This window comes from Nematostella vectensis, chromosome 5, assembly GCF_932526225.1.
Source record: "Nematostella vectensis chromosome 5, jaNemVect1.1, whole genome shotgun sequence".
NCBI lineage: Eukaryota > Metazoa > Cnidaria > Anthozoa > Actiniaria > Edwardsiidae > Nematostella > Nematostella vectensis.
The window spans coordinates 11,329,266-11,344,578 of NC_064038.1; the positions used below are offsets into that span (position 1 = coordinate 11,329,266).

At 40.6% G+C, this 15,313-nt stretch overlaps 3 protein-coding genes across 4 annotated transcripts in view; 1 reads left to right on the forward strand and 2 right to left on the reverse strand.

Annotated features, from left to right (window-relative positions):
- Nucleotides 1-1,798, reverse strand: part of LOC116601368 (sodium channel protein 1 brain-like) — a 76,802-nt gene extending 75,004 nt beyond the window's left edge. Inside the window, exon 1 of the mRNA XM_048727330.1 lies at nt 1,663-1,798. The gene's annotated coding sequence lies outside the window, so the exon portion shown is untranslated. The remainder of the gene's footprint in view (nt 1-1,662) is intronic.
- Nucleotides 1,799-2,293: 495 nt separating this feature from the next.
- LOC5517625 (molybdopterin synthase catalytic subunit) lies at nt 2,294-7,437 on the forward strand. Of its 2 annotated transcripts, XM_001637580.3 has the most exons (6): nt 2,298-2,593; nt 4,569-4,690; nt 5,039-5,062; nt 5,534-5,660; nt 5,884-6,007; nt 6,294-7,437. In XM_001637580.3, the coding sequence occupies exons 1-6, from the start codon at nt 2,559-2,561 to the stop codon at nt 6,372-6,374; spliced, it is 513 nt and encodes a 170-aa protein (XP_001637630.2). In that variant the 5' UTR covers nt 2,298-2,558; the 3' UTR covers nt 6,375-7,437. The 2 variants fall into 2 exon arrangements, with proteins under 2 accessions (XP_048583295.1, XP_001637630.2); XM_048727338.1 differs by lacking the exon at nt 5,039-5,062 and having other exon boundaries at nt 2,294-2,593.
- On the reverse strand, nt 7,431-14,416 carry LOC5517626 (prostaglandin E2 receptor EP2 subtype). The gene is made up of 4 exons (XM_001637653.3): nt 13,406-14,416; nt 9,893-10,162; nt 9,152-9,283; nt 7,431-8,671 (listed from the first exon to the last, which is right to left on the reverse strand). Exons 1-4 carry the CDS (start codon nt 14,189-14,191, stop codon nt 8,276-8,278), a joined length of 1,584 nt encoding a protein of 527 aa, XP_001637703.2. The 5' UTR covers nt 14,192-14,416; the 3' UTR covers nt 7,431-8,275.
- Between the last annotated feature and the right edge of the window lie 897 nt (nt 14,417-15,313).

Sequence of the window (15,313 nt, forward strand, 5' to 3'; positions counted from 1 at the left end):
TTTAACCACAAAATGCCCACAAACACATTTGTATTTAATTATTTTCAAGATGTTCTAAAGAGTGGTTCTGATTGACTTTTTGTTGGTGAACCTCATTGATGGACCTTTTAGAAGGCAGCTGTTTCTAATTGCAAATATTGCTCTGTGACATAATTAAGCAGATTCATATTCCCCACATGGTGGGTAGTTGCTTGAGATAAAAGACAAGAAACAACAATTTTGCTGCTTGAATAAAACTGTTTTGTGCTTCTAAATAGTTCTGAGTAGCAGTCAACAAGACTGTCATACTAAAGGGTTGACATTCTAAAGGGTGATTTTGGCTAAACCATGCTCAGAGAAGAAAACTTGACAAACTCACCTTTGTATTTTACTTATACATGGTAATACCTAGGGATCATGTTTACATTTTAAAATAATTTTGGAAGTCTTCCAAATTTAGCTCCTCCCCCAGTGTGGCAAAAGAGGAGAGACATAAAATTGTATAGAGTGTCATGTTGTTTGACAGCAATGTATTATAACAAGGTAATATTATATTATTATAATATATATAATAATATAATATAATATATATTATTATAATATTATTATAACAAGATAACAAGATAATAATATAAACAAGATAATAAGATAAGATAATGATTTTATGGGTTCAGTTTTTCAGTGTATACAAAGTTTGTTCTTTACTACCTCAAGATATTTTCAAATGCCGGCTATAAACACATCTTTACCCACACACCCTACACAACTACATGCATATCAATCAATGGCTGTTGTTTTCTAAATGGTCTAAGAGAGCCTGGGGCGAGCGCAGGGAGACCTGTGATGTTCTAAAACGATAGGGACTAGGCTCCATTTCCAAGATGGCTGCCAGAGCAAAATCGTAGTATAAACACAAATTCCTGCAAGTTTAAGTGGAAATTCTCGACTTACAAAGCTCTAGAGCGATAATAAAAAAGCGAAAAAATTATTGAAGTGGACTCCCAAGTATGGTATGTAATGCCTAATAAGGAAATGACCGAGTGAGCTAGGAAAATGACAGTTTTCAGAACAAGATTGACTGACATGATGATGTTACATGGGCCCACCCCATCCCCCTCCCATGTACTTTTGACATCTAGGAGGCTTTTTAATAGCAATTTCGTCAATATGTTGCATAAAAATCTATTGCTCATTACAAAGTTTTTTTTGGGGTGGTGGGGGGGGGGGGGGCTGGTAGGGGCTTGGGACCACACCCACGTATTTTTAGGTGACAATTTGCACCTTCCCGGCTCAGCCAAAGTCATAGCGCAAAAGTAATAATAACTTTAACAGGGGGTCAGTATAGGAGGGTATTCAGTCATATTATGTAAAAGCGTATGGCGAACATGTAAAAAAAAAAAATCCGCAGAGGGGTACCGAGAGGAGTTTGCCCTCCCACTCCTACCAAAAAGTGCTTGTGTTCCTACCATTATCACACTAAAGATCTTTCATTACCGGAAGGTTTTCCCTTTGTCGGTCACCGCCAGTTACATATTTGCTATGAGTTAACCATACAGCAGTCGTGTGTTCTATGATGCAAAGCCAAAGCTTTGACATTTTTGGGATTCCTTAAAAAAATGTCCTGTAGTAGCTTTTTTAATATGAGGTATTTTTTCTGATTAGAATGTTTTGAAAAGAAGTTACCTGTTTAAGTGGACGTATTTTCTTTTAACTCTAATGTCCGAGGGTTCGATATTTTGCAAAATCATCGGAAATGACACAGAACGCTACCCTCCGGCCTTCTGTAGTGCATCTTGTATTTTGTTTTTCTCTTGCCTGAAATGACGTCTCTTTTGAATAGCTTTTCATTGTGATAGTGATTAGATCTGAAGACCCCAAATTGATTAATTAAAATAGCTTAAAGATATCTGAATATTGATTTGTCTTTATTTTTTGTCAACAAGTAAAGCACCGGCTTATAGTAGATAGTTTTTTTGGCCGTGATAAAGTCAACATGATTTTTTTTTCGTGGTAGTATTGTTTAGTATCAATATAATCCATCGATCAGCCGCAGGGCAAATCGAGTCCTTTTAGGGAGTTACTCTTAGCACAATTAAAAAAAAAAAAAAAACATGCTAAAAGTTCTAGAAGAGCTGTTCAGAAAGTTGTAAAGACTTTGACATGAAGTCAAACATACAAAATCAAAAGCATTATGAATGTCCAAACAATCAAACACGCGGATTTCCATAAAAATGGTTTTTAATCCGTGATTATTGTCTAGGATTAGATAATTGCTTCTTATCGGAATAATAAAAACACTGAAATCAATTAACCAACTTGAAAATTCATGCAAATGTCAGGGAGTGCAGCTGGTTTCGCTTGGCAGCTATTTTTTTTCGGAATGATTGAACCAGTGCTGATAACTTTTAGCCTAAGGTTTCATTTAAAGTTTTAATTCACGCTGAGTACCAGATGAATCGGGGTGACCCACGCTATCTTTATCGCTATTGAAATAATTTTACTTGAAGTGTTGAACGATAAAATCGTCGTTTAAGTCGAGAAACCCGTTGTTGGTTCTTCTGGCAAATAACTTCGGTGTCATGATGGCATACACTGTAGCTAAACTCGAAAAAGAGTAAGTATATTTTCAAAAAGAAACACCAATTGTCTTGAACAATTTTGTACTCAAAATATCTGCTATTTATCGAATGATATCTGACGGTTTCTTTTGTTGTTGTTGTTCAATTTCTTTTTTTCTCACACAATACATACATATTGTCAAATTGTTCTTGCGCAACTCAATTTTGTATGGTACTTAAAATGCGGGAAGAACTCATTTTGACTTTGCCGTAACAAGTACTTAGTTTGCGGCTTGTAGATTGATGTATTATGTACGGGACAAATTAGCTTTTCTTATGATACTTGTTTCGCTAATTGTTTTACTCGCCCTCAAGGACATAGCTTTTCACCTGCGTTTTAGTTTAGGAAATGTTTCAATAATTTAAGGACGAAAAGATTTTTATCGCATTCGCAATTTGCAAGGGCTTTGTTATACCCGAAGTATTGTTTGTGTTTTTCACGTATTTTCCTTGTAAAATAATCTCCTAACAGCCGTTGTGAATTTGACACTTGTCGTATGCAAATTTTTATCGTCATCTTTTCTTCATTTATGTTTTTATGTCAAAACGCTATTATCTAACATTAGTGTTAAATTGATTTATAGCAAACTGCCAAAATGTCAGAAGCATTTTTATTAGAAACGGAATCGGAAAGACGACAGTTATTCTATTTTGGAATTAGATATAGGAAAATAGTATAATTTTCTCTTTTTAGTTAGTGTGGAAAATCTTATTTAACTTGTGCCCTGGTGTGTTTGATTGTAACGACATATTCGAGAATATTTGTCGAACTTTAAGTCAATATTTTGACTTAGACAAAGTTATTTAATATATTCCGTTTCGAAGAATGCACCTAGTCTATGTTTTCTTTGTATTCGCCTTATTTTGTGTATTCGAAAAGTCGTCCGTCACCCGCAAATTTCACTAGTTTTATTCCCTGAAGGTGTTATTACACGTGTTAATAGGATTGTTGATTTACACGGTCTCCCGCATTGATTTTCAGATTTTGAACCACGTCAGGTGAAAATCTCATACGCACAAAAAAATATATACCCGGGTACCAGAGCCCACGCACAAAAAAATATATACCCTGGGTACCAAGCCTCCAGACTTCTCTCGTCCAGTGACGCTCGGCCGAAATGCCGTGACGAGCGAAACGAGTAGGCTCTGGGCGGGCGAATAGCTTTTTTCAGTTCCAGGGATACAGATTTTTTTATTCTGCAGCTGATTGGTCAACGAGATTGTCAGAGTAACGCAAAACCATATTTGGTCAATATACCCAGGGAAGTGTAAGGAGACTTAAACTTCTCCGATATACCTATCAACGGCGTATAGCCAGGATTTTCAACAGGAGGGGGCCCAAAAGGCCCTTTCAATGCATTTTCTACTTTGTTTTAGATAATGAATCATACATTTACTGTATTTTTGGCTGCTTATAGGGGGGGGGGGGGGGGCATGTAATTCGAGACTGGAACTGGAAAAAGCTACTCGCCTCCCCAGATCTAGCCTCCCTCGCAGGCGTTTTTAGGCAGGCGTCGCTCGCGAGCCCAGCCCAGAGCCTACTCGCTTCGCTCGTCGCGGCAGTTTGGCTGGGTGTCACTGGACGAGAGAAGTCTGGATGCTCTGGTAACCAGGGTAAAAAAATTACAAATCCTGAAAACATCGGATTCATGTACCATTAGCTCGTTATTTGTGTGTGTAAAAATTCATCTCTTTTAGGGCTTGCAGTTGGGGGCGTATTAAATAATGTGGGGGCGTAGAATCGAGGCTCCAGTCAATGCCGATAAACGACCCGTGTAACATACTGTATACCACAGTGTGACGCATTTTGTTGTCCTATGACATCATTCTTTTGTGCTATGACATCATTCTGTTGTGCTATGACGTCATTCTTTTGTGCTTGCACGACATTGCAAACGACGTGCCTAATACCAGTTTCAAAGTTTTTCAAAGTTTTTCAACCGTTTGATACCCTTTTTCTCCTTTTTCTAGTAAAAGAAAGTCGAAAATAATGGCCGATGACGTCACGGTCATTACCCCGGATGTTCTTCACGTGGAACAGGTGATGGCCCTTGCCCAGTCCCCCTCTGCTGGTGCTGTTTCGCTTTTTGTTGGTGAGTACACAAGTGTGTGATCAGGATCTAGGTGTCATTTGTAACCAGGCTTGTGTGCGTATTGCGTGACCAAGCAGGCGCCTGTGTCTAGGTGTAACGCGTGACTAGACCTTTAGTTAGGTTGCGTGAACACCGAAAGCGCGACAATAGCGAAGGCTAATTGATTTCGCGCTTGATGCGAAATTCAAAACTGCAATGAAAGATCCGGAAATTATGCATGCACGTTAATATTGCGACGTCCTTAATATACCGTCAAAATTGCAGTATTTCCTTCGCGTGGCTTGGAAACCTTCGTCGTTTTTCTTTGCCTGCTATGCTCGCTCACTGATCCTTTTTTTTTTGTCACAGGAACTACCAGAGACAACTTCGAAGGTTTGTTTTAGATTCGTTTCTTTCAAGGCCGAATTTTTTCCCTGTCTCTTACAATCTTGCTCCCTAAAAAGACCCATATCAATCAATCTTGTTTTAAAAGTTGTCGTTTTTGTAGCTCGCTCGCTCAATTACATGCCATATTTGCCGCCCTAGAACTGTCCACGTAAAAATGCAGGAATTCGTGTTTACTACGATTTTGTACGCCGCCATATATAAAATAGCCCAGGCCCTAGCGTGTTTAGTACATCACAGGTTTCCCGCGCGAAGTAAAACGACTGCCGTTGATTGATATACTCGTTGCTTAGGGAGGTGACGCGCTAGGAAATGCGCACGTGTAAACCGGTGATGAAATTGTACGCGTGCATGGTGTGGAGTGTCGTATTTCAATAATGGATGCGTTCTCATCTATTTGTAAACAAAAAAGGTAGTGGCTGATCGACGCTCTTTAAAAGTGTATTTCTGTCTCTGCAGGCAAGAATGTGGTACGGCTGGAATATGAAGCCTACATCCCAATGGCAAGTTCAGAGATGAGGAAGATCTGTAAATTGGCGCGCGAAAAATGGAATATTATGAAAATAGCTATTTACCACCGAATAGGGTAAGACATAGACAATCCTTTTCTGATTCTCTTTCTCCTTTTCTTCCTTGTCCTTCTCTATAGATCTCTCTGTCCTCACTTATCTCACCCCATCCTTATACTCATGGAATCGTCCCTATCCGGTGAAGTGGGTATTATCATTGTGTATTCCCAGCTCCCCCTTCTTGTATCATGTAATCCCCCCTCTCTACCTGTCTCTACACTGACAAGTCTTCCCTCGTAGGATCGTCCCTATTGGGGAAGCGAGTGTTATCATCGCCGTGTCTTCAGCTCACAGGAAGGAGTCCCTTGAGGCTGTCAGCTTTATCATCGATACATTAAAAGCGACGGTGCCTATATGGAAAAAGGTAATTTCCATTACCCTTCTACGGGATCACAATCAAAAGAGTTGTAATCAGTTACTTTCGGCTAAAATTCCTGTCCATGTCTGTCCATCAATGCAGATAAGATGCCATTATCTAGTCCATGGGTCGCTGTAAAATTCATCCCTTCCTACAATCAAAACAGCATCATTTTGTGAATGATCATTTATTCCAAAATTATACTCGCACTTCTTTCTAGCGTACCGAAATAACAGTCAAATCACTTTCCCACTGTGCATTTCCCCTTTAAAAGCCTTTCTCTCTTCTCCAGGAAATCTATGAACAGGGTGAAGCTCAATGGAAAGAAAACAAGGAATGTAGCTGGCGCTCAGTCAAGATGTCCACCGTCTGACTTGACACAGGGAGCCAGTCAAGATATCCGTCTGACCTTACACAGGAAGCCCAACTTCCACGCTTAAAGAAAAGGTCACAGTTTGACCAAAGTTTGAACTAGTTCTGAGCTTTGCGTTGTTGTCGATATAGATTTTTAGCTCATGTGTTCTCCTATTGCTCTAACGACTGGAATACTGCGAAATGGCTTTCGTTTTACGGTAAACTTTATTCAAACTGTGACCTTTTTTTTTTGGACCGTAGGAGTGAGCTCCCTCTGACCTGAGAAATGAAATGCAGAAAGTAGGGAGTAAATAGAGCCGCCATTGCTGGCCCCCCAACGGCGATGCTGTTTATACACCATGTTGGGAGTTGCTGAAAAGCAAAAGATATTCGCCAGCATTTCCACTCTCTTGTGGTCAGTTAAGCTTGGCGGGGTAGTGCTAGCGGATGTTGGCGGTGATTGCACGGGGACTCCTTGCCATAAGCAGATAAGATACGCAATCCGTGATAGATAGTCTGCATTGCAAGCGTTCCATTTTCCTGGGTAACAGAAGTTATCGCGCCGCCGAACACCCGAAGGTGCGACAAACGGATGTCCAGCATCGGCGGAAATTTGTCGTGCCTTATCACTCGGCCAGAAGCCTATGCGCAATTGGTATCTGTCATTCTGTGAACGGAGCTTCATCGGGTACTCTGTAGAGAGTAAACCTGGCGCTTTTCTTTTTTGCGTGGTACCCTTCAAAAATGTACTGGTCGGCAAAAGCTTTTTTATATAGAGTGGTTTTGAAAAACCCATGAAATACTATTTAGTTTATTTAGTACTAATACACTGTAATGTCTTTGTTTTCTTTTGTTCTGGCTTGACTATTACACTTTAACAATTATATTTTGTTGCACGAGAATTTGAAAACCACAGAATACAGTTTAATCACTTTATTGAACTTTGCACCAAGTTAATTTCATAGGAGAGAATTCCCAGTGGTTGCACTAGTCATTGGTTCATTTTATCTAAAAGTTCATAATACACTTTATCTTATAAACCTGGCGATTGCTTTACAGTAAATACACAAATAAATATGGCATTCTTTTGGTTTTATTTATTTATCGCAGCACTATACAAATATTTATGGCTTTCCACATTTGACAATTACGTTTTCTTTTACATAGCTAAGATTTAACTGGGCTATTGTCTCTCATATTGGAAGAAATGAAACACACATCGCTCTCTTCTTTATGTACGCGTACAAATCTGCCTTCAATTTTGATCATGGTTCATGAAAGACATTAGTAGTCGAAGCGTTTTTTTTTTTCAAATCTGATTATTTCAAACATTTACAACAATTGTAAAAGCAATGGGATAATTTTGCATTAATGGGAGATGCCAACTGCAGAGGACTCACAGCTAAATTAATCTACAATAATGGACAATTTGGGAGTAAACTAGCCTAAAACATCGATCAACAGCTTCCTTGCAATTATACGACCGGGGAATGTCCCGCAAACTTCATTGTCATCAAAACGTCCAACATTGATCGGAGGGGGGGGGGGGGGGGGGGGGGTGAATAAGTAGGTAAACAGTAAGCAAGCGTATGGTCTGGGAGGAGCTCTCCAACAGTTCGGGGAGAAGGTCATTTGTGACGTCACAACCACAGGAAATCTTATGACAGGGACTAGGCAGTTGGCAGATTTTTTGTTTCGCTAATAGGCCATTCCAGCTATAAGTTTGCGCGCGCGTTACCATAGAAACCTACCTCAACTACCAGAATGCAGCACGCGCATTTTCAAGCTTGCACCAAACGAAGCTCGCGCTGCATGCCGGTAGTTGAGGTAGGTTTCCATGGTGAGTGCGCGCGCATGCTTATAGCTGGAATGGCCTATTTTTCAGGGATTCTACAAGAATAGTCAAACACTAAGGTTTATCTATTTATCTGAGTTTTGCCTCTTCGCCATAATGTATTCCATAACTTGCAAGGCTTTATTTGCGACCTCAGGCTTGCTATGTCTTTTTGAATTCCTTTTTTTACCTTGCCGCTTTTCCTCCTCAAGACGTGAGTATCTTTGATCCCGATCGTACACATTACTAGTTTTACCCGGTCCATCCGGAGCGACATTCAATATCGCTAGGACTTCTTCGAAAAATGTCGCCGAACCCTCCTCCGTCACGAGTCCCTCGTTATCTATTCCCGATTCCAATAAGTGCTTTAATGCGTCACGCACCTCTTCTCTCGTGACAAGGGGTAAGACCTTTCCACTGTCACGCAATATGGCCATTGACTTCCGGTTCTCTTTGTTGGAGATGATCGTAAGGCGAGCGTTCTGAGACAGGCAAATAGGATAACGTGAAATGGGGTTATTTGGTTGGGATAGGAAAATCCAGATTTTTGAAAATTGAAATTTCTATGCAAGTCTAGGGTATATAGTCCATGTAGTCCTCCATCTGTAAGTTACTTTTCACAACAATACCATTTTATCATAACCCTGAAATTTCGTTATAAATTTTTTTTTCTTTCGCAATTTTATGCAATCCTGGAAATAAGTGAATTACTAAGCCTCGCTACCAGAAAAAATATCGGCGATCGACCAAAAATTCCGATTTTTAAGTCTGTATGTAGCCTGGCCTAGCCTCGTAGAGGCTACTCTGTAGGAAGGTTAGACACTACTTGCTTTAGCGAGATCAACAAGAATCCAATTAAAGTGAGATTATATTAAAGCAGCCATTATATAGAGAGTAGACAGGTCGTTGCACCGTATTCCTTTAGAAACCAAATTAATTCTTAAAGTTTGCAAATTGCTCACCTCTTTTTCGTCGATATCTTTCTCGTCTGGATGCTCGTGCACCTGTGCTTCCGTGGAATACTGCTGACCGCTCACCATGTGCCAGCCGAGCTCGTCTCGCGCGCGAAACTGCGGGTTGTTGTTATCCCCAATCTGGGTAGAAACAATACTTAACGCAAGCGAAAATAAGGTCCCCTAGTTGTCTCAACTCAATATCTTTTGACCTGTCACTCAGTTGACACCTGTCAATCATTATATGCCAATCACTTACCTGACACCTGTAAGTCATTATATGCCAATCACTTACTTGACACCAGTCAGTCATAACATCTCAACCACTCACCTTACACCTATCAATCATAATATCTCAATCACTCACCTGTCAATCATAATATGTCAATCACTTACTTGACACCTGTCAGTCATTATATGCCAATCACTTACCTGACACCTGCCAATCATAATATCTCAATCACTCACCTTACACCTATCAATCATATTTAATCACTCACCCCACACCTATCAATTATTATATGCCAATCACTTACCTGACACCTGTCAATCATATCTCAATCACTTACTTGACACCAGTCAGTCATAATATCTCAACCACTCACCTTACATCTATCAATCATAATATCTCAACCACTCACCTGTCAATCATACTATGTCAATCACTTACTTGACACCAGTCAATCATACTATACTAACCACAGCTCAATCACTCACCTGACACCTGTTAATCATATGTTAATCACTCACCTGCTCTATAATGGTCTGCGCACGGTTCCGCTCGCTCTGGTTGCTGAGGGTTGCGGAGTAGGCGAACTTTATCCTGATGCTGTCTTTTTGTCCTTTTTTCACGCAGGGCAGACAGCAGCAGCAGTGCCGATACAAGGCTTCCCGATACTGCTTGCGCGCTAGCACGTACACGAACGGGTCCAGGACCAGGTTTAGAAAAAGAAGGCGGGAAGCTTGGAGATCCGCTGACCAGCTGCACCAGATACCGGTAATGTTTCCAATGATGCGAATCTACAACAAAATGGAATCTTAGTAAGTCAGTGACCAATAGACCGAACATCCGCTGACTCACCGAATGGCAGCTAAAGCTTTACGGCTAAGTTGGTTACTGCTTCACTGCTCCAACACCGCTATCTTGCGAACTATACAACACACAGGTACCGATGCACCCGAAGGTAATAACCAGGTTCCTAGACCTGTCTACATACGCCACGCACAGCTCTCTGTGACGTGCGCAAGAAACTATTAGAGAGCAGGCTTTATTTGAAAGTTTTGATCTGGGAAAAAATCTAGCCCCGTATAAACAGCGGGCAGAATTTCTGGGACCACTCCAGTCGGCACACTAATTTACTGGCTTGGACCCTGAGGGCTCAGGGGCGGGTCCATTTTTACAAAGGGGGTCAATAAGAAGGTCAGAACTCCACCAAATCCCCTCCCTCTCCAGTATCGCCCACTGGGGTTTACTTCTCTGCTTCCTTTATATCAATTCCAAAGCCTAACAGTGTACAAACAGGAGTGCCAACTTTAGCCAGCACTGCTTGCGACCTCTACTACTGACCACAAGACAAAAGGAATTGTTGGCGAAGTACTTTACAATACGGTGCTGGGTACGCTGGGTACTTGCGGGTACTGGGTGCCAGAGTAGTACTTCATAGTACTATCAAACAATGGTCTACAAACAGCGGCGGTGTCTCAACTGGGCCCAGAATTCTTGCGCTATTTGCAGGGTGCTTAAGAGAGAGAAAGTGAAGCAAACAATCTCTCTCTGTCGTCCTATGGCAACTTTTGCTTGAGTAATATATCGCGAGGCAACAAATTGCTTATTTGCACGTTTCACGTGTTTCCTGGTTACGGGTCCACAAACGTGCAATTCCAGATAGAGAGAGAAGACACAATTTCTTACAATGGCTATAGGTTCCTTGTATTACGGACTGATTTTCAAAACACAAATAACGTGAAGCCGTAGTGCGCATAACCAGATTTTGGCTTTTTAAGATAATTTTTCCTTGATCATCATTGCCCTGTGTATCAGTTCAGGGACGAAAAGCTCAAATTTCAATGACACAATCAATTTAAAAAAGTCGCACTTGATATTTTGTTTGCTATTTGTTACTAAGTACTCAGAGAAATTCCCCGCCTTATTCGAAGTAAAATGGGCTTATTTGAAGTGTCACGTCATGTTTTTCCGTCATGTCGCAAAAAGAGTTACTAGTAGTGACAAAAAGACAACTTACAGCTTTCTCTCGACCAAACAACCATGACCTGTCAAAATCTGTTTACTTTCGTCATAAAGATAATAATGAAAGTTGCAAGTCGACATTACATTAGCCACGCAGCGTATTCTAGTAGATGGGGCTAAATGGTAATGTAGGAGGAATAGACTGGAGATGAAATACAAAGAATGTAGCTGCAGTATCACTGACGGTTTTCAATATTCTCAGGGACCGCGGGGCAAACTTTCAAGTAGTAGGGCTGATGTACCACAAAACTGAGGGACCTGAATATAAGACAATTTCTTAAAAGGTGGTGGGGCCTCAGCCCTACCAGCCCCCCCCCCCCCCTCCCCCTACACGGTGCCTGATTTTGCGAGCTCTCGTCGACATTTTCCGACAGCTTAATCGCCTCCTGGCTTTCGCCATTAAAAATCCTTGAAGCGTTTCTGTTGGCTAGCCCTGAAATGGTTTCCAATCTCACCACCTCTCCTCGAGGCGCTGACCACAAATAGGCTGATAAAGGGGGGGTATGCATCACGTTTCACGGACCGGGCAAAATGGCTTTTCACGTTTCACGGACGTCGAAATGGACGGTTTCACGTTTGTCGTAGGGTGAAAAAAAGCCAAATCATTTCTCGTTTCACGAAAATACCCTTTACCACCCTGCACAGAGAGCCTCAAATGTTATTTCGTCAGTTTGAATGACGAGGGCCAGAAAGTCGTCAGCGATAGTTAGCAAAATATATGAAACTGCATTTATGATAAAAGTCAAACGCTTAAAAAAAGATTCTCATAGATGCAAAACTCGACGGATGATAACCCGTTAATACTACATAGTCCCTGCACATCCACTAGCGCAGTACTTTGCGCTTAAGTTCAATAAAAAAAAATCAAAAGACGTCGTGTTGCCTCATCGCTTGCACTAAAAAATATTTCGATTGGTTTTTGACAAATCTTGAAAGAAATGTCGCGGAAAAGCAGATGTGTGTTTGATATGTGCTCATCTTATTTGTACAAGCGAATTTACAATAATGAAACGAAATTCAATAGATATTTGGTAATCATTTATATCGAGAAAATAGGATGTTATCCAGAAGAAGAATTCTGTGGCTGATGATGTTATAGTTCTGGAGTCCACCATGAAGGTTTTTTGAATTTTTATTTCTCTAGAACAAACAAACATTGGGTAAAAAAAAAAAAAAAAAACAATCAAAAACAGTAAAGAAAAAAATCGACAAAACTAGACGGGAAAAATAAATCGGGCAGATAAAATATACCAGCAAGCCTTTCGATAGCATATCAAATAATGGTCCGGCCCCGATGATTCAGGGTTTTTTAATGGTCGGTCCCTAATATTTCAGGGCTGTTTTAACATAATGAGAAATGACAGAGTAATAATGAACTGTTCCCTTGTTATTTAACGAAAAAATTAGTCGAAATTTCCTGAATAAAGTGCAACACGAGGCATTTCATTATTGCTTTGCAAGTTGAACTTCCCCGTCAGATATCAATTAATGGTCCATTCCTGATATAGTTCTTTGGTTAAAGATAGATCAAGATAAAGAAAATGAAAAAGTATTAAGGGCCGTTATCCGACATTTAAACCCTCAACACTCCTGTTTAATAAAAAAAAAGGCGAAGTATTATTAAAAATTTTCTTAATATTAGCTGGCCCTTTAAATTCATATCACATCAACCTGCTTAAATCTTTATAACGATTTAAAGACACTTTCTTGTACTTACAGTTGAGTGTGATTGATTTCGGATCATCAGTAAAATCGCTTACACAACATTAACAAAAAATAATAGAAAATGACTATCAAATATTCTACCATTTGTCTTTCTAAGTGGTTCGAAAATCACAGGGAAGCCGAGCCATGATCGAATAATCTATACATAGCACAAAAAAATATTTACCACTATTTCTAACCGTAACCTTTTGCCCCTCTGTTATTATGTTGTAAAACGTATGATGCTTACATTGACAATCTTAAAAAATTCACTTTAAGGAAAAGAATAAATTTTAAAGAATGTAACTTACCATAAATGGTGTCCAACAAATAAGGAAGAGTAGAGAAATTACAATCATCATACGTTGATACTGCTGTTGCAATCTTTCCGAAGCTGTTTTCTTTGGCTTTGAAACGTGTTTGAACCTGCTTTTCATACCTTGTAGTTTCTTTTTCGAATTTCTCTGCTTTATCAGCAAGACTACGACGTGAATGTTGCAAAATAGCACAATAAATATCATAAGGAAACCAATAAATGCGAAGAAATACGAGAACGATTTGTCCTTCCATTCTTCGGCAAACCAGTTAATAGTGCAATAAGTTCCTGTCAGGTTTCGTACGTAACTTCCAAATCCTAATACCGGCATAAAGGCTATAATAGCTGAAAACACAAACACGACAGCGACACCCCTTCGCGCAGTTCGAAAACTTATGTTCTCCCTGTGGAAAAACGGCGCCTTCACTGAGAGATATCTATCCAGAGCCAGCAAGGTCGCGAGAACACCAGACCCAAGTGACACAAACAAAGTTATAAACCCTTGAAAATAGCACAAGGAATCACCGCCAACCCATCCATTATACGCATAACAAAGCCAAGTCGGCCAGCACACATTGATAATACCAAATAAATCACAAAACGCCAGCGCCAGGACCAAAACATTGGGGACAACCTTCTGGTGTCGTAAAAGTCTCGCGATAATGATGATTGCGAAGACATTGGCTACGACGCCGGGTGTAGCAAGCATACCGAGTACAGCTCCTTGCATAGGTTTGAGTTCTTCATAAGTGCTGTTTTCCTTTAGGGAACAAGTTCCCATAGCTATAAGTGCCTAGAGCTCTAACGAGCCTCTGCTTTTCTAGGTCTGGGTGACTTTTCAGTGGCGGAAGTAATAAGAGGTGGCGTGGACTGAAGTGTTGGTGCGTGACACGTGCTAAGCGTTACTTCCGGCGTGTGATTATAATGTGACACGTGCTAAGAAGTACTTCCGGTATTGCAGGATGCCAAAATACTGTAATTAGAAATTGGCGTAATACCAGTTATCTGGAAAGCCTTGGAACTGATTTGACTTTTATTCTATCTAAAAATAAATTATTTTTTTCAACATTGTGAATTTCAAAAGAACACTAGCTCTGCGCTGCGTGCACCAGTCGAGCAAGGATAGATCTAGAGATTATTCTATTATACCCGTGCTGATCGTAGGCCGCTTTGCAATTCATGGGTTACACAGCTCCTCTCCCCGAACCCCGCCCGAGACAACGCACCTCCACGTGCGTTGTAACCAATAACAAGACATTAAACTTAGGGTGCGTTTTTTTCCTATCATTCTGGAATGGGAATAGTTGGTAGATAATGTTCAGAATGGCATTCTAGTCATTCTGCTACAGGTAGCAGAATATGGGTGGAATGGCCTTCATTCCATTCCGGAATGGGAACGCGGTATCAACGAACGTCCGCTTTTTCTATTCTAATCATTCTCATTCCGGAATCACGAGTAAAAAAACGCGCCCTTAGTGTAGCTTAATCCCGAATCTCCGGAGAGCCGGCTTAACTAAGTGCTCTTGGTGCTAAACACCCCCCCCCCCCCCCCCCACCTTCTTTAGGGCTGAACTATTTTATATTTGACGGAGGAATGGCTTATCCCCCCCCCCCCCCCCATTGAAAAATGGAGCAAGCAATGACTGGCAGAAAAATATCGGCCACAAAAACACAAAATGAGCAAATTAAAAAATCCACTCTCGTGTCAATTATGTAATGGTCAGTCCCTTAACAGAATCATATACCCTCCCCCCTCCTCCCCCAATGAATATGGTATTTTTCAACATCGCTCAATGACGCTAAACTATATTAGTCGTCATGCCCCCTCCCCTCCCCCCAATGATTAAAGGCGAAGACATGCGTCCCTTCCCCATAATCCATAGCACGCAGAATGGAGACAAAA